At 47.3% G+C, this 19,687-nt stretch overlaps 1 protein-coding gene across 1 annotated transcript in view; it reads left to right on the top strand.

Moving 5' to 3' along the window:
* The window catches only part of TRABD2A (TraB domain containing 2A), a 110,460-nt gene that overhangs the window by 6,433 nt on the left and 84,340 nt on the right, over nucleotides 1-19,687 (top strand). Inside the window, exon 2 of the mRNA XM_073346320.1 lies at nucleotides 9,189-9,749. Within this exon, the coding sequence (XP_073202421.1) occupies nucleotides 9,189-9,749 (561 nt within the window). The remainder of the gene's footprint in view (nucleotides 1-9,188; nucleotides 9,750-19,687) is intronic.

Below are 19,687 nucleotides of genomic sequence, written 5' to 3' on the forward strand. Positions count from 1 at the left end.
ATTGCCTCCCCATTTCCCTCAAACTCTTTTCTTTCTTTTTAAGCTCTTTGAGGCAAAGACATATGTCTCCTACGATATGTGTGATGTGCCTATGACAGTAGGGTTCTGATCTTTGCTGGGGCCTATCTAGCTATGATCTTTATCTTGCCCTCTTCACTGTCGTATCCGAGCACCTCACAGTCTTTAAAGTATTATCCGCACAATCATAGAATTATAGAATATCAGGGTTGGAAGGGACATCAGGAGGTCATCTAGTCCAACCCCCTGCTCAAAGCAGGACCAATCCCCAATTAAATCATCCCAGCCAGGGCTTTGTCAAGCCTGACCTTAAAAACTTCTAAGGAAGGAGATTCTACCACCTCCCTAGGTAACGAATTCCAGTGTTTCACCACCCTCCTAGTGAAGAAGTTTTTCCTAATATCCAACCTAAACCTCCCGCACTGCAACTTGAGACCATTACTCCTTGTGCTGTCCTCTTCTACCACTGAGAATAGTCTAGAACCATCCTCTCTGGAACCACCTCTCAGGTAGTTGAAAGGAGCTATCAAATCCCCCCTCATTCTTCTCTTCTGCAGGCTAAACAATCCCAGTTCCCTCAGCCTCTCCTCATAAGTCATGTGTTCCAGACCCCTAATCATTTTTGTTGCCCTTCGCTGGACTCTCTCCAATTTATCCACATCCTTCTTGTAGTGTGGGGCCCAAAACTGGACACAGTACTCCAGATGAGGCCTCACCAATGCCGAATAGACGGGGACGATCATGTCCCTCGATCTGCTCGCTATGCCCCTACTTATACATCCCAAAATGCCATTGGCCTTCTTGGCAACAAGGGCACACTGCTGACTCATATCCAGCTTCTTGTCCACTGTCACCCCTAGGTCCTTTTCCGCAGAACTGCTGCCTAGCCATTTGGTCCTTAGTCTGTAGCGGTGCATTGGGTTCTTCCATCCTAAGTGCAGGACCCTGCACTTATCCTTATTGAACCTCATCAGATTTCTTTTGGCCCAATCCTCCAATTTGTCTAAGTCCCTCTGTATCCTATCCCTGCCCTCCAGCGTATCTACCACTCCTCCTAGTTTAGTATCATCTGCAAATTTGCTGAGAGTGCAATCCACACCATCCTCCAGATCATTTATGAAGATCTTGAACAAAACCGGCCCCAGGACCGACCCCTGGGGCACTCCACTTGACACCGGCTGCCAACTAGACATGGAGCCATTGATCACTACCCGTTGAGCCCGACAATCTAGCCAACTTTCTACCCACCTTATAGTGCATTCATCCAGCCCATACTTCTTTAACTTGCTGACAAGAATACTGTGGGAGACCGTGTCAAAAGCTTTGCTAAAGTCAAGGAACAATACATCCACTGCTTTCCGTTCATCCACAGAACCAGTAATCTCATCATAAAAGGCGATTAGATTAGTCAGGCATGACCTTCCCTTGGTGAATCCATGCTGGCTGTTCCTGATCACTTTCCTCTCATGTAAGTGCTTCAGGATTGATTCTTTGAGGACCTGCTCCATGATTTTTCCAGGGACTGAGGTGAGGCTGACTGGCCTGTAGTTCCCAGGATCCTCCTTCTTCCCTTTTTTAAAGATGGGCACTACATTAGCCTTTTTCCAGTCGTCCGGGACTTCCCCCGATCACCATGAGTTTTCAAAGATAATGGCCAATGGCCCTGCAATCACATCCGCCAACTCCTTTAGCACTCTCGGATGCAACTCGTCCTGCCCCATGGACTTGTGCACGTCCAGCTTTTCTAAATAGTCCCTAACCACCTCTTTCTCCACAGAGGGCTGGCCATCTACTCCCCATGCTGTGATGCCCAGTGCAGCAGTCTGGGAGCTGACCTTGTTCGTGAAGACAGAGGCAAAAAAAGCCTTGAGTACATTAGCTTTTTCCACATCCTCTGTCACTAGGTTGCCTCCCTCATTCAGTAAGGGGCCCACACTTTCCTTGACTTTCTTGTTGTTGCCAGCATACCTGAAGAAACCCTTCTTGTTACTCTTGACATCTCTTGCTAGCTGCAGCTCCAGGTGGGATTTGGCCCTCCTGATTTCATTCCTACATGCCCGAGCAATATTTTTATACTCTTCCCTAGTCATATGTCCAACCTTCCACTTCTTGTAAACTTCTTTTTTATGTTTAAGATCTGCTAGGATTTCACCATTAAGCCAAGCTGGTCGCCTGCCATATTTACTATTCTTTTGACACATCGGGATGGTTTGTCCCTGCAACCTCAAGGGATTCCTTGAAATACAGCCAGCTCTCCTGGACTCCTTTCCCCTTCATAAAAAGAAAAGGAGTACTTGTGGCACCTTAGAGACTAACCAATTTATTTGAGCATGAGCTTTCGTGAGCTACAGCTCACTTCATCGGATGCATCACTTGCTCATGCTCAAATAAATTGGTTAGTCTTTAAGGTGCCACAAGTACTCCTTTTCTTTTTGCGAATACAGACTAACACGGCTGTTACTCTTTCCCCTTCATGTTAGTCCCCCAGGGGATCCTACCCATCCGTTCCCTGAGGGAGTCGAAGTCTGCTTTCCTGAAGTCCAGGGTCTGTATCCTGCTGCTTACCTTTCTTCCCTGTGTCAGGATCCTGAACTCAACCAACTCATGGGCACTGCCTCCCAGATTCCCATCCACTTTTGCTTCCCCCACTAGTTCTTCCCTGTTTGTGAGCAGCAGGTCAAGAAAAGCTCCCCTCCTAGTTGGCTCCTCTGAGGCAGGATAGTGCTACTATGCCCATTTTACTGATGGAAACTGAGGCAGCCTGCAGTGGAGCAGAGGATTTAACCTAGGTCTCCCAAATCCTAGGCTTGTGTCCTGACCACTGGACCATCCTTCCTCTCCTCCATCTGGCATCTAGGGCATCAATATACATAATAAAGTGACTAGTGCCTAAAATTGAGTGTGGTGTGATCCGTCTCTGGATCCTGTGAGTCTGATTTTCCTCTTACGCTGGTGTAAATCAGGAATAAGTCATTGAAATTAGTGGAGTTACGTGGTCCCCTTTGCATCTCTCTGGCAGTGTCAAAGGACCGTAAAGTGTAATGCTCACTTTAAGGCCCCTTTCTGCTGCTGGAGCAGTGTAAAATGACCTTAGTGTAGAGTGGAATCAGACCCAGTGCCTTTATCTACTAAATATTCTTGAAATGAGGTGAGAGAGAGGGGCTGCCAACTGTCCCATAGCGCTGGGAGGGTGAGCAAGCGTCACCACTGTTCCTGTGTTATCTCACAGCCACTTAGCACTTTGTCGAATTGCTCCCCTTTTGGGGGGAGGGGAGGAAGATGTTTGCTTGCTTTTTATCTTTAAGCTACATGGAAAAAATACCTAACAATAGAAGAGCTGCACAAGGGCAAGTTAGGATCAGTGTGTGATACGCACAGGGTGGAGTTTTCAAAGGCACTCGGCCTGGCTGTTTTCTCCTCCAAGCCCAGGGCAGTAAAATTAGGCCCATGCAGAATGCATTTGAAAGTCTCACCCACAATTTTCAGAGTAACAGCCGTGTTAGTCTGTATTCGCAAAAAGAAAAGGAGGACTTGTGGCACCTTAGAGACTAACCAATTTATTTGAGCATAAGCCTTCGTGAGCTAGAGCTCACTTCATCGGATGCAGTGAGCTGTAGCTCACGAAAGCTTATGCTCAAATAAATTGGTTAGTCTCTAAGGTGCCACAAGTACTCTTTTTCTTTTCACCCACAATTGCCATCTCAGGTACTTGGGTGGCTTTCAGTATCCTAGTATCTAAGCACCTCACACTCTGTAATGTATTTACTCTCTCAGCATCTCTGGGGGGCAGGGCAGGGCTGTTATCCCCATTGTACAGATGGGGAGCTGAGGTGCACGGGCGATTAAGTGACGTGCCCAAGGTCGCACAAGAAGCCTGTGGCAGAGCAGGGAACTGAACCCAGGTCTTCCCCATCTCAGGCTAGTGCTTTAACCGCTAGTCCCTCCTTTCTCTCACATCACTGCCACCCGTTCTCTCCATCTATGCTGAGTAGAGCTCTGGCAAAATTAAGGAACTTACTAGACACTTACTAACCAGAGGCCTATAACAAAGCTGTAGATTTTGTGGGGGGTTTTCAGGGGGAGAGAGTGGGTGGAAGAAACACAAGGGAGCTCCAGAGGCAGCCCCTTTGGTGAGCTGCCCAACCTCCCCTCAATACCTTCTGTGGCTGGAAAGGGGGAGGCTGTTGGGGAAATGGGCGTAAGTAATAACACCTGCTCTCCTAGGAGAGTGGGGGTGTCAAATGCTTTGAATGCCGGCACCGCCTTCTGGCAGAAGATGCAACTTTGTGCAGCAACTTCTAAAGCTCTGTGTTGGCCAGCAGGATTGATTATGTTCAGGTGTTGGGCTCCTGTCCAGAGCAGACTGTCCCATGCAGTACTAAGGGTGTGCTTTCCCACCAGATGTGCCGTCCCTCCAAAGATGGTAAATGGAGGTCCATTCTGCCCATTTCTAATGCCTGTTCTTGTGGGAATTAACGATCCCATAATAGTTTTCAGAGAGAAGCAAGGAGGCCCAGCCTGCCCTCAGTAATAACTCTTGCTGCTGTTTAGTGCATAGAAATGTCTGTAGTAACATCCAAGTACTCTTTAGGCACAGAGATCTCATCTGAGACTGGGTGAGAGCCATTGCTGAGTGCATAACCGGGGCTGGCTTCTCCAACACAATACACTGTACTTACGGATTGCAAGCTCTTTGGGGCAGGGACTGTCATTCACTCTATGTCTGTACAGAGCCTAGCATGGTGGGGCCCTGATCTGTTTGGCCTGTAGATGCTACTGCAAAATAGTTCTTTGATAATAATAATAATAATCTACTTTCGGTATCTATCTGATTGCTTTCTAAAGGCCACTGAACTTCCCAGAGTATGTGAGTATTATGGCAATTACTCTTCTGGTGAGTTTGTTTATGATCCTGGATGAACCTCAGTTGTCACCCTTTATGTTCCAGCCAGATAAAGCTCAGTTCTCTGCATGTTGGCTTTAGCCTTCCAGCAGCTTTTGTTTGGTTATATTAGTTGAGCCAAAGAAATTTTAAGCTAGCCAGAGGCAACTCTTTCCCTATGATCCCTTTTAGCTTTGGCTCCTCCCGTGCATTGCCTGTCACGTACAAGATCAGACCTGTTTAAAGCAAAGGATGCCCTTTCAACCTCCTCCATAGCTATGGCTGCTCTCCTGTCTTTTTGTTCACTTGCAGCTAGTAAGTGACACCACTTGTCACTCCTCCTCTGTGGCTTCCATTTGTCTCCATTTGTTTTCTTGCCACATTAACGTCTTCCTCGTATTTTCCCTATTAACTAATAACTGGTTTAGTCCTCTATAAAATTAAAATGCTGGTAAATAAAAGGATTTTACACTCTTTAAAGAGACCTCGTCAACTTGAAAATCACCTTGATTTTCATGGGAGCGGCTGGGTGTTCTGTGCTTGGAAAATCAGGCCATGTATTTATGCCTAAACGTAGGCACCCATTATAAAAAAAATCTTGGCCTTGAAATGTAGGCTTATGGTGCGTGCTTTGGAAAATCCCACCCTACCTCTGAAATCAACGGTAAAAACTCTCATAGACTTCAGCGGGAGAAGAGTTAAATCAACATTGAACACTCTGGCTAGTTGCACCCTGAGCGTACTATTCTTAGTGAAGGTTAAGGCTGTGCAGAAGTTGATGACACTCTGCCTGGGGAAAGCCTCCTTCCTTACTACAGGTGAGTAGCCCATTTGTAAGGATTTCCTGGATGAGTGGATTCTCATTAAGTCAAAAATAAAATAAAGCAGAATGACTGTCAAAGCACTGGGAAATGAAGCATCAGCACTGCAGCAAATACCCAGTCAACACTTACTCCAAACCAAACTGCTCCTGATACAGAACGACATTCCCTTGCCCAGGAAGGTCTCCTATAACCACCTGGGGGATTGGGGAGATTTTCTAAGGCACCGATAGCAGTTAGGTGCCTATCATTGGTGCTTTTGAAAATCTCCTTGTTGGTCTTCCAGGCTTACTTCTACACAGTTCTCTCTCCTGATATTTAAACATTTGGGGCTAGATTCTCCTCGCACTAAAGCCTGCTCTGGAAACACAGAGAGACCTTACAGTGGGTGTAAATTACATTAGAGGGGACTTTAGTGTAAAGGAAAATCCAGTGCTTGAGCCATCAAACTTCCCACAGATTCATTTTAAAATGGCCTCCCTTACTAGTGTTCTTAGTTCCTTTCTGTCTCCTGGCACAGTTTTTCCTCCAGCTTTGCTAGTCATTCTCTTTCCTTTGTCTGTTTTGTTTTCTCTGTTTAATTGTGGTTAGCATTCTGTTTATCTTCCTCAGCCCAATCTTCTTTCACCTCCCCTTTCTACTCAGGGCACTTATCTCACTTAGGTTTTGATTCATCAGGCTATCCTCATTCAGCAAAGCAGTAACCCACGTGCTTAATTTAAAACCTGTGCTTAAGTTCCATTAAAGTAATTGGACCTTAAGCACATGGATTCAGAAAAGCTTCCCTGTTCAGGAAGGGGATGTGAACATTTGCCTGCTAAAGTCAGGGCAAGTGCTAAATTGGGCTTTTGCTCCATGTCTATTTTCAATCTTCTGTTAGTTATTACTTTACATATTTCTGTCCCTTCCCTATGTCAAACCTCTTCCATCTCTATTAAACCACCCTCTCTATCCTCCCCCCTCTACTTTCTCTGCTTGCTTTTTCCTCATTCATGCTCCCTTCACTTTCTTTTTCCATAGTCATTTCCTCACATTCTTTTCATGTCCCTGCCCTGTCCTTCTTCTTTTCTTCATCTAGCATCTCATGGTCTGTTGTATTTTTCTAGCCTCTTCCTTCAGGCCAGCTGGACCCCTTTGCTCCTGTTTAGCTTCCTGCAGGATGAGGGAGTTGAGGACAGAGAAATCAGAGGAATCCCAACATGCCAGAAAAGCTAATTCAGCGATAGAGTGGTTTTTGTGGCATGTGTGTCCGTAACATATTCCAATGTCCCATGCCAGCTGTGGGATGCACCTTTCATTTCTTCGGCATGCATGTAACTTTGCCTCAGAACACTGCAGTCCTCGCTTGATTTGGAGACCTGGCCTCTGGGTGACAGTAAAGTAGACGTGCTGGAGTTTTCAGCTGAGGAGTGCTGTGATCTGGAGCTGTGTTTGATAGAGAACATTCTCAGAAACCATTGTCTGGGATGAGCCACTGTGGAATTATCTTTCACATTAACCCTTCTGGCCCTAGGTTTCCACTGGAAATGCATAGGCAATGTGTTTCCAATAAGTCTTCTAAGGAGCCTGTTCTGCATTTACCAGCCAGAGCAAGGCATCTAAGCTCAACATTCACGCACACGTAAATCTAACCCCAGCTCTAGGGCAATCTTTTTGGCTGAAAGCTGACCGTATGTTTGAATTGAGTGTCTGGATGCCCCTGTTGGAGCCAGACATTCGATAACCAGATCTTCCTGCCGGGCAGGGATGGGGTGGAGATTCCAGATGTTTTGTGCTTCCCTGCTTGTGGGCAGACAATCAGGAGCAGATTGCCTCTTACAGCAGCACTGACCCCATCATGTACTCTGATTGTAGATTACCTGGGCCCGCTCATCAGCTGGTGTGAACTGGTGTAGCTCCTTCAAGTGAAGTCGTTGAAGACGTGGTGACCCCGTATATATTTACTGTCATGCCATAGACCACTCAAAGGCTTGATACAACATTACCCTCTAGGATTCTTTGAGATGTTATGGTCAGTTCTAGGGGAACACTTTAAATCATTCTCTATTAAAGCAAACACAGTGACGTCTGAGAACCAGACAGAAATTTAAGCCACCACAGGGCAGGATCTTTTTAGAGCTAGTTCTAAGGTTTGTTGCTACTAAAGTAACTAAGCTGTGCAGTTAAGAGTTTGAAGGCATCTGAAAACCATATGTTTTTTAAAAAATAAATGTAAAAGTTTTTTCTCTATTTCAAAAAACATTTCTTGGAACTGTGGGCCAGGTCTGGCTCTCAAGCAGCATTCTAGCTTCCTTTTTTGTCTTCTAAAGTAATTGCCTTTTTCTCCCAAAGCTGTGCTGAGATAGGTTACGCCGAGGGGTCAGGGATGGGCATCAGCCACCTGTGCAGCCTGTGTTTCCAAATTATTATCTGAGTATGTTCCTTATCCACCTGCCTGTTATTTTTCATGTTACATGCTGACTCAGAAGTTCTCCAAGGATGTGAAGCTTGGCAAGGGCATTCCCTCACCAAACAGATTTGCATCACAAAAAGCTGTGTCCAGACTGTTTCCTGGATGAAAGTTTTCTGTCTCTATGCATGTTTCCTTTCTCCTGGAGGGCCTCAGAAATCATCCATGGATGCTAAAAACATGGGCTTTTCCTGATGGAGAGGTTGAAGGGTGGAGATAGTGGCAGCGAATCGACTTCACCAAAGCAATGGCCGCATTTGACCCACTCTGGCTGGGGGAGGTTGGCTAACGTAGATTCCACTCCCTGGCTGGTATCTGCAGGCAGTGTTGTCATCAACGGCAGGGCTGAAGTGTCTGTCACTTGGGTTTTTCTGTGAGATGGAGAGGCCAGAGCCACTGGTTTTATTTTTAAAAAAATAATGACAATGGGGTTTTAGTGTTTTAAAAAACAAAGAAAAACCCGAGTAAGGCAGGGGGGATTTTACTACCAAAGGAATCTCACAAGCTGAAAAAACAACCACGGTCCCAAAAGCGTGGCAGGTCCACCTTTGTTAATAGTGCCTAGCTCTAATTATCAGTAGGTCTGAAGGCACTTCGCAAAGGAGGTCTGTCTCATTATCCTCATTTAACAGACAGGGAAACCGAGGCATGGAGGGGTGAAGTGATTCTCCCCGGGAGCTGGCCAGAGCCAGGAATAGAACTCAGGTCTCCTAAGTCTCCACCCCATGTTCTACCACTAGACAACACTGCCTTCCTTTAAAAGGAGAGACCGTTCCTGTGGGCACCGAGAGTAACTCTACTGGCCAGCAACATCGTGTGGCCCATTGTATTTGGGGTGCAGACTTGCCGGCGAGAGGCAGATCATACTAAAACAATGTAACTATTTATAACCTATGTCACTTGCCGTGGGTATTTCTCTCCTCTCCCCGTCTGTGTGATTTTTCTCCCCATGCCCCTCCCTCCCCTCCAGCCTGCAGGCCATTGTTCGTTTACTCGGCTGTGTTTCTCTTCCCTTCAGCAAAGCGAGCTTAACTCCTTCCTGTGGACTATAAAGAGAGATCCCCCATCTTACTTTTTTGGCACCATCCATGTCCCGTACACCCGGGTCTGGGATTTCATCCCTGAGAACTCCAAGAAGGCCTTCCAGCACAGCCACATTGTTTACTTTGAACTGGACCTCACAGACCCCTACACCATCTCCGCTCTCACCAGCTGCCAGCTGCTGCCGCAGGGCGAGAACCTCCAGGACGTGCTCCCCCGGGACATCTACCGCCGGCTCAAGCGCCACCTGGAGTACGTCAAACTCATGATGCCTTCGTGGATGACTCCGGACCAGCGGGGCAAAGGGCTCTATGCTGACTATCTCTTCAATGCCATCGCTGGGAACTGGGAGCGGAAGAGACCTGTGTGGGTGATGCTGATGGTGAATTCTCTGACCGAGGTGGACATTAAATCGCGTGGCGTCCCTGTCTTGGATCTTTACCTGGCCCAGGAAGCCGAGCGCCTGAGGAAGCAGACCGGGGCTGTGGAGAAAGTGGAGGAACAATGCCATCCACTGAATGGGCTGAATTTTTCCCAGGTAAGAGGAAAACGGTGTTTGACGTGGAGCAACCAACTCTGAGGATGTCTAATAAGGACAAATATTTGAATACAGGCTCTCTACTGGAGAACCTGTGAACACAGATCTGGGAGACGCAGCCCACAACTAGGGCCATGGTAGATGAGAGGGAGTGGCTGGGCAGGCGCAGTGCTCCAGCCAATGCAGTTACTGTGATACACCTTTCCCTTCTCTCCCCAGGGTCCCTGTGTGGGACTCATCCTGTCCCCTCCCTGCACATATCGGGGAGTCTAGTACCAATGTGGGTGAAAAACTCACGTCCCATCCCTGCTTGGAGCATGGAGGTGAGGGCTCCTGGCAACTTCTCTCCCCCCCTCCCACCCCCCAACCCCCCCGGTCCACAATGAGGCTCTAAATCGCTTGATGCATAGCCCATAGGCACCACACTATTAACCCCTTCTTTGCTGAGAACTAGCCATTTATTCTACTCTCTGAGCAATTTTTAATTCACGATAAGACTTTTCCTATGGCCCCAGAGATGGGGACTTTGCCTGTGTGATTGCATCCTTTGTCTGTCCTGTATGCACTGCACTGGTCAAGGTGACCTGCAGTGGGGGAAAATCAGTTTGTGCCCTTTCTTTGCTGCCTTATGGTGAACAAAGAAGTATATCCACTCTCAAACAAAGTATGTTTTTGCTTGTTTTGTGTGTGTTTCTTCTCAAAAATATCATAAACACACAGTCTTTCCTATTTTGTGGGAGGGTTTTTTTGGAGTCGCTCTCTCTGGGTAGAGGTGTGAAATCCAGTATTGACAGGTCTCATGATTTCATCATTAATCTCACGATGTTTCTTCAAGCCTCAGCTGCTAGAATCAAGTGATTCCATGAGAAGCTCAGTTTTTCTTAGACCAGGGGTCGGCCATCTTTGAGAAGTGGTGTGCCAAGTCTTCATTAATTTAAGGTTTCGCGTGCCAGTAATAAATTTTACGTTTACAGGGGCCCCAGACTGGCAGCGGGCTGAGCAGTGCCGGCGGCCGGGACCCCGCTGCCGGTCTGGGGCTCCATCTGCCGCCTGCGCTGCCGGTCTGGGGTCCCGGCCACCAGCCTTGCTTATCCTGCTGCCGGCCTGGATGGACGGAACCCTGGGCTGGCAGCGAGCTGAGCGGTGCCGGCGGCCGGGACCCCGACTGGCAGGGGCTGGCGGGCAGAACCCCAGACTGGCAGCGCGGGTGGCAGACGGAACCCCAGACTGGCAGCGCGCTGAGCCACTAAGCCCACTGCCAGTCTAGGGTTCCGTCCACCAGCCCCTGCCAGCCAGAGTCCCGGCTGCCGGCCCCGCTCAGCCCGCAGCCAGTCTGGGGTTCCGTCCGCCGGTCCCTGCCAGCCGGGCTCCCACCCCGCTAAGCCCGCTGCCGGCCCGGGGTTCTGTCCACCCAGGCCGACAGCGGGCTTAGTGGGGCTGGCAGCCGGGATCCTGGCTGGCAGCAGAAGTGCCACTAAAAATCAGCATGCTGCAGGTTGCTGACCCCTGCCTTAGACAAACACAGTGTAGCCTGGTGGTTGCAGAGAAAAGCTTGAAAATGTGGCAAGAATGTGCCCTGAAGGCTCAGATGCCAGAAGGCAAAGAAAAAGAAGCCCAAATGTATTATTTTAAAAAACCAAACCTCATGTTTTTTAAGCCAGTCTCTTGATATATATAATAGGTATTTTTCGAGGGGCCTGTTGATTTTTGGACCCTTGGGCTTTATCGATACTGTAAATCTTTGGCACAAGAGCTTTGTTATGATTGTTTCTTCAGGCAGCTGTGTTAGTTGTGTGTTAATTACAGATCTTGGTTTTAACAGGCTGACTAGAAATCACTCCTTCTCTAATCATGTGTCACTTGAATGGGGACCCAGGTATTATGATCCTATTAGTGCTGCAGTTATCCATATAGTCTTCCAGGGGGGAAAGAAAGAAAGAGAACGAAAAACACATACACACACCACTACCACCGCATTTTTATACATGACAGAAAAGCAAACAAGGGCCCACCCCCACTTGTCTTCTTTGTAGGTGATTTTTATTACTTTAATGGAATTCAGGCAGGTCGGAGAGACATGATTTCCCCACACAGAAGCCTTGCTAGTTTGTTCATATTGTATTACGCTCCTGTGCAGTCTGTGTTTTATAACCCCGCTCGCTGCTCTGTTCTATTTTGATTGCTGTTTGTACTACCCTGTAATTATAACTCCCTGGGTCACCCTTAGCACCTTTCTGAAGGACAGGTACGGTGTTAGTCTCTTGTGCCAGAGGGAGCTGTGTTTAGTCCTGCGTGTTTCTGCACTGGTTATTGTGGCACTCTGGAAGCACAGAAACCCTTTGATGTCGCAGTGCTGGCTGGCTTGTTGATGGGGCTTCTGCTAAGAGCCCACCAGCTCCAATTCAGCTTCCCTCCCCTAATCCTCCAGCCTCCCCCTCGCCACATCATCTCCCTTCTTCCCAGTGGTCTATGTGTAGGTTTGGCTGCTTCCTCCTGTTTCCCCCCCATAGCTCCCTTCCCCAGCCTTTTTCAGCTCCCATCGAGTTAACACCAGCGTTTCAATACCGTCCCTTCCTGATACATTCTTTTTGGAGTGGGCAGATTGGGCCTAGAATCGGGGATGAGGGGACTCCTGATATGAATTATACATGTCTAGTAGCTGAGTCCTATACTCTTCAGTTTTCACAGAAGTCTCAGATGAACTCTTCCCCTAGGCACTGGCTTGGTATTGTAATTGAATGTTGGGAATTGTTCTCCTTTGAGACCTCTATCTCTGACATTGCATCATCTTCGTGAACTGCAAAGAGAAAACCTAGGGCAGCTATTTCCTTCCTTTGGGGTGCAAAGAAATCATTTAGCCCTTGCTTTCCGAGAGGTTTTGCTCTTTGGCTGTGGTTGTTCTTCCTACTTCCTCTTAATCATTATTTTTATGGCTCTGTCATACTGTATTTGCCAAAGGCGTCTTGTTCTTTACTAACTTGGGCTGCCTTTCCTGTTTTGAAATGACACTTTTGGCTTGACCATACTCTGTATAGTGCTTTTAGCCCTGTGGTGGTGTTCTGTGTCTTTTTTATCCCTTTTGCTTTTTCTGAGCGCTGTATAACTTCTGGGAGTGTGAAAAGACTGAAACAGTCACCACACTCGGTCTGTCTCATTTATTTTCCTGCCTTCACTCTTCATGCCATTTCTAACCTCATTTGTTTAAAAGTTCCCCCTTCGGGGCTTATTGTGTCTCGTGGTGCAATCCCCTGTAAGGATGCAAACTTCAGTCATTGCAGAATCAGGGCCTACGTTGGGCTGAGAAATTATTTGGATCCAGACCGTTAAACTTTGAGGTGTCAATAAGTATTAGGCTTCAGTTTTTTTTGTTTTGGATCCATCCAAAATCTACAATACCAAGCCAGAAGAAAAGGCTTTTTATCCACTGGCTCCAAAGTGGTATTTTATTAATAAAACGTTTGCCTTTCATTTCCAAGGTGGCACGTTCAACTCTTTTGTGTCAGTTCCCACAGTACAAGACCACAATGGAAAATTACCTTTGGAGATAGCAATTCAAACAAAAAGAAAAGGAGAACTTGTGGCACCTTAGAGACTAACCAATTTATTTGAGCATGAGCTTTCGTGAGCTACAATGAAGTGAGCTGTAGCTCACGAAAGCTTATGCTCACATAAATTGGTTAGTCTCTAAGGTGCCACAAGTACTCCTTTTCTTTTTGCGAATACAGACTAACAGGGCTGTTACTCTGAAATTCAAACAAAGGATCTCAGAAAAGGATAGATCAAGGAGCCATGCATGGCCTGAAGCTAAGGAAGGAATAGTTTAGGTTGGATGTTAAGGGAATGGTCTTGACATTAGGAGAAATTGGCTGATGCAATAATCTACCAAGGCTGCTGATAAAGGCCCCTTCACTATGGAGATTTGAGAACAGATTAAACAGGACACTATTTGGAATGGGATGTTGTAGTGTTCTGCACCTTGGGTGTGGCTTCAAGGTGCGTGTATTTTAACCATTCCTCCTTGATCCAGTTGGAACATCAGGAAGTAGGGCTTCTAGTTATTTCAGTGCATGTCTGTGACACAGATTCAGTTATTTTGGTTCCAGTTGGTGTGTAGATAAGCCCGTAGCCTATATGTCTAGACACAGAAGTCAGGGCATTATCTGGGTGTCTCAGAAGGGAAATGGTTAAGTGTTTGAATTTATGTTGTCATACTTAGACTTCAATTAAGACATTATTAACTAAATTTGATAGTTTGCACCTCTGCCTCAGTGTAAGAGGAATGCAGTCACTGATTTGCAGTCTCTGCATTCAGAAGGGCTAGACGCTTTGTTTGTTTTAAATGAGAGCTTGGATTCTGTGGAAAGACTTCAAAATGACCAACTCTGCACAATTTGCTTTTGTGTAAATTTGAATTGTTCACATCTAAAGCTGCCAGGATGACATTTGTACTTGTTCAGTTGAGAAACTAGTTTTTGATGAACTGTATTTCCTGATTAAAATTAATAATTAACTTGGCACACCAAACACTTGCATAGTAGAAACACAGTCTTCAGAACATGTGAGACAAGGATTGCTTCTCTCTCTCTCTCTCTCTCCCCCCCCCTTACATTCCCACAGAGCACCCATCACTGTGCCACCTGACCAACTCCCAACAGGACTGTATGAGCAGATCAAGATACGATTTTCCCTTTCTTCTCTGTCATCAGGGCTGGGCTCCGCTGTGGGGGTTTTGTCAGCGGAGACACTAAGGGAATGTTCAGTCAGAGACAACATGGCTCAGGCATGTTGCTCTGCAGGCACTGACATTTGGGTCATTCTCATCTCTTCTGGCAATGAGTTCCAGGCTGATGGGCCAGTCAGTGGGTAAGCTCTGTCTGCTCCATTTACAAGCCTCGCCTTGGGATTGATAGTACCCCAGGGAATGCACAGAGCCACTGGCTGGGGTGTGTGTGTGTGTGTGTGTGTGTGTAGAGGGTGGTGTTATATATACGGCAAGTGCTTTACAGCGCTTTTCTCTCCCCTCTCAGCATCACCTCCACCTTCCCAGCATGCAGCCTCAGCCAGGTACTCTCCTCCTGGGGGAGATCTCCACCCAGCCCTCGGAGAGCTGGGAGGTGGTGTGCGGTGAAGGTGATCTAGACTCGGGTATTGTCTGCATGCTGCTGGAAGTCTAGTTCCTCCTGATCCATAGCCAAGTGCACACTGTCCCATGCCCTGATCTGCAGTAGATGCAGGTGTTGCTGGTCCAGGGCCTCCGGATGCGGGGCCCAGCCTGAGGTACCACCTGTCAGGCCGTTTGTGGCAAGTGTTTCTGTGTGTGGGGGAGGGGGGCTCCTGTCTGCCCTGAGGACCTCACAGTACAGCCACCTTCCCTCCAGCAAGATGCTGCTCTTTCTGGAGCCTCCCCATGGCACTCCTTGTGAGCACCAGAGGGCGTCGCTAGAGCAGCATAAGGGCCTTTCTTCTCCTCCAAGATTTGACCGTGCTCCCAGCTCCTGCTGTCTCAGGGAATGAGCCTGGGATCCAGACTCCCATGGCATCACCGCCCTGGCCCTGAGATGGTTTAAAATGGGATTTTAAACACTGTACCATGCTGTACTGCCTGTGAGTGTGTCTGTGTGTGTCACATCTGCCTTCTCTCCTGGGCTCCTATACTCAGACGTGATGTGCTTAGTAGGAAAACAGTTGGGGTGCTCTGAGCTGCATGGCACTGATCGCTTCTAGGTAACTTTGGTGCCACTTTCAAAAGAATAGCTTCTGCGTTGGCAGACAAAATGGTGCAAGCACAAGTCCGCAGCTGACTTGCAGACTACATAAAACTAGAAATATAAACTCTGAGGCATCAGGTAGCTTTCTGACTCAGTTTACCCACGGGGGAAATGAGAATGGAGCTTGGAATTGGATGAGGAGCATGTCAGTTGATCTAAGCCTGTGTTAGAGAATATCCAAATTAGAACTTTCAGAACTCCTCCTCCCTTTGCTTGAGGCTTAGCGCTATCTTTGCTAAGCGTACAAAAGTCAAATGTGAACAGACAAGTATTTGGGAGCAGCTTTCCCCAGTTGACAATGCAATTTGAAACCAGTGAGAGGCTGGCGAGGCAATCCATGCCACTTAAATCTAGTACCGTCAACAACGCCAAGTGTATAACAATGTTTAGGTTTGAGATTTATTGGAATCACAATCCTGTCATAGAACCGTGTTAGGGCAGATTTATGTAGCCGGCCTTGTAATTTTCTCACAATCTGGTTACACTGTTCTAATAGGATTAGCAGGATTGCTACATTTGGCCAGAACCTGAATTAATTCTTGGCTGAAAACGTACGGCTTCAGGTTTGGTTTATGTAGGGCATCTGCTAAAAGGATTAAGGGAACATTCCAGTGAAGAACTTTGTTTGGGCAGCTTTTGTGTATTTCTCTGTTAACCTGTTTTGGGTTTTTTTGGAGGGTTCCGCATGTCTGTTTTTCACAGAATCTGTAGTCTCAGTGCACTCACTGGTACATGGCTGATTTTCATCCTGTTTGATCCTCGTATGTGTCATTTGCACTTCTTTCTTCAAAGTGCCCTAAAAGAATGAATGTGAAAAATGTTGGCACATCTTTGCAGGCCATAAAAGCTGCAGAAGTTTAAACCTGCTGGTGCCCCAACTGTAGAAATTTTGCATTGGATCCGACTGATTTTTGTCAAACAAAATTTTTTGCTACCAGCAAGTCTTCTTATCTTAGCCCTTCCTAATGCACAGCCAACTGTTCTGTTCTTGCTGAGATGATCGCTGTCCTTGTTTGGTGTCATCTGAGGTGGGGTTTCATAACTCAAGGGTCTCAGAATTGCAGAGGCAGAGACCCTGTGGATGGCTATGGTTCATGGTGGGAGCAGTGTATCATGCTCTTCCACTGGGCTCCTCACTTGCATTTCTAAGAGTTTGGTCTAGACCTCAAGGAATCATTCATATCTGGACTTTATGTGAGGACTGATGGTGTTTTCCTGTTTTCCCTTGTTGCTCACATGAGAAGCTCTGTGAACTAAAAGACAACCGTAACCCTGTACAGATGCACCGCTGAACACATCAGGACTTTCTACACAACATGCTGGTGAAAACCTTTTTACTGATGCCGGGGCCCAATCCTGCATCTTTAGTGCAGGTGAAACTTCCACTGACTTGAGCCCATCTGGCCTCCGTAAGTGCTGAATTAGGTTTTTAAAGTGTGTCTTCACTGCAGAGTGAACTCAGGTTCTTACCTGGGTGTTGCTTTTCACCTCCTTCCCACCTACACACACACCTCTTTCACCCAAGTTCAGTGGTGCTTTCAGCCCGAGCTAGCTGTTGTATCTTACGGGTGTGGGCTGGAGTCCAGGTGCCTCTTTAACTCAGGTGGATAATCCACCTGCTTTGCAGTGAGGATACACGTAAATCACTTGGGTGCTGACTGTTTTCCAGTGCCTTCCCACAAGATAGACAGACAAGGTCTCCCACAACTCACTGGGAAAAAATCTGCTTACTGCAGCACAAAGACTGTGGGATGTACCCCCCAGAAATCTGAGTAACATCCACAGAGGAGCGCAGTGACAGCGAGGACAAAGTGATGTGGGCAGGGCTTTGCAGTGCGTCAGCTTGCACCCAGGCTAGGCTAACGTGGGTGCTCAGACCTGGGTGCCGATCACCCAAGTTATCCCTGCAGTGAAAACGTGCCCTTCGTTAGCAAATGCTTGGTGGTTCGCTGGTGGTGTGATGCACTCTGAGCTCATGTGTAACACTGTTACCTTTTTCTGGGCAAAACATGTTCTAGGAGGAGTTTGCAGATCTTTGCCTACCTCTGCACTCCTGCTAACAGCCTGTACCTCCCTGCCTATGCAAGCAAAACCTGAGTCAGGTGTTCCGGAGTAGTCTCAGAGAGAAAAAAATAGCCGGGGGGGCCCTTTTAGGTCATGGTGTTACTACACCATGATTGGCACCAGGTCTGAGCGCCTGGGTTATCCTAACCCAGAGGCAAGCATCTGCACAGTGTGCGTGGGGGCGTAGCCATGCTTCTTTGTGCTGAGATGCACCAGAATTCTTGCGGCCAGGAGAGCTTGTCCATCCTTCAGGGGGAATTGTGGGAAGGCACTGGAAGACCATAGTCCAATTCTCTCTCTCTCTAAAACTCCGCTGTCATTAAGGACAGTCCAGCTTGACATGAAGAGCTACAATTTCCAGGCTGGATTCTTCAGTCTGCACTGAATCCTGGCCAGTTGGATCAAACCAGGATCTTGAGCTCATTACTGTGATGACAAGACAGCTTTCAAAATGCCAGCCCAGTGCTGCGGTTGGGGAGGGAAATTTCCCCCAGGTTCTGGATGAAGAGTGAACCAGTGACAACTCAGCAACCCAGCAGCCAGCCCTGCCTGCCAAGGCAGTTTTAACCCTGGTAAGGTTTCGGAGCCACTTGGATTCTTAAAGGGCTGCTTTGAATCCGATGGGGTCCCTTTCGGTTTGGATTAGTGAAGACGTGCCGTCCAAAAAGTAGCCTATAGTTTGTGCTAGCTGGAGTGTAATGTTTTCATAACTTCCAGTAATTATGAGCTTGCTATGGGCTCCTTGATAAAGGCATTTTTTCGTCTCTTCACTACCATTAGTCATAGCATGTGAGCACCCACAACCGCTCCTCCGGCTTCGGATACTTGCAGGGATTTACACATTCTGACATCTTGGGATCCTGTGATGGTTCAGAGGCTAGTCACCCTAGTGCTGCTTCAGAGTTCGGGGGATGGTTATAGTCCTGTTGGTTAAAAAGAGGTGCATGAACCACACTAGTGAGAAAGTAAATGCAACCAGTGGCTAGAGAGGTCTTTCTAAACGTATCTAGCCTGCACATCCATAACTCGAGACTCTTCTCTGTAACAGGTATGTCTGACTCATGATAGTGTTCGAAACAAAACATACCCACATTTAAATAAGGCAGGTTCTCATCTGAGACAGTCCAGTGTTCCTTGCTTTAGAAAGTCCAACTTGCTGTTGCTTGCCAGTCATTAGAGCCCAGGACTGTAGCAATCTGCTCGATTTCATTGACTATTCTGATACAAAACATATATGCTGGATGATCTCCCATGAGGATGTTGGACCAGATTCTTGACCTCTCTGTGTGCTTTGGCTGTGCTGGCTTAACAGTCCACCCAGGATTCCCCCTAAGTAAGGGGGTTCACCAAATGGCATAGAGCCTCTGTAGTGACCCCACACCATCCCCTCCCAGACCACTGTGTAGGGGGTTAACCTGGAAAAGGGGGGTGTAGGAATAGTGCTGCTGTGCTCTGGCAGTTCTTGGCTGCTAGAATAGTCCCTTGGGGGCATGGGCAGCTAAGCAGAATTTAGAGCAGCTCCCAAGATGCTCTAAATTAGTGAAGGCCTGCTGCAGAACTGGGACTTGCATCTTGCATCAGCTACCTTTGCATCTCCCACCCCTTCTCAGCTGCAGCTGAAGAACTAGCCTGGTTCACCAAAGTCAACAAAATGGTTACCTGAGGAAAGGTGCCACAGCCCAACAGTGCGGACAGTCACAGCCTGGAGAAAAGGTTGAAGCACAGCTTCTGATGCACATCAGGAGGAGGCAGTGTATGGGCTAATGCCACAGTAACAACCCTGTAATTGTTAAGTGACTGTTACAAATATATGGACATTTTAGGCCCTGATGGAAAGAAACTATCTAGTAATTATCCCTCTTAGGTTCCCTTGTGCATGCAGGTACAGCCGGCCCTTCTTGTTAGCAATTAACCGGCTGGCTAGCTGACTCCAGAAAGGTCCTATTTGGTACTGGCCTTGATAATAGCAGTGGATTCATACAGGGATCAGACTAGCTTGATTTCCAAGTCTAAAAGGTTGGGACCAGGTAGAGAGCTCATTTTTGCCACTTTAAAATCTCTCTTAAAGAGTCAGTGGCGCTACGTGTTGCTAAACCTTCAAAATAT

This window comes from Lepidochelys kempii, chromosome 5 (assembly GCF_965140285.1).
Source record: "Lepidochelys kempii isolate rLepKem1 chromosome 5, rLepKem1.hap1, whole genome shotgun sequence".
NCBI classification, from domain to species: Eukaryota; Metazoa; Chordata; order Testudines; family Cheloniidae; genus Lepidochelys; species Lepidochelys kempii.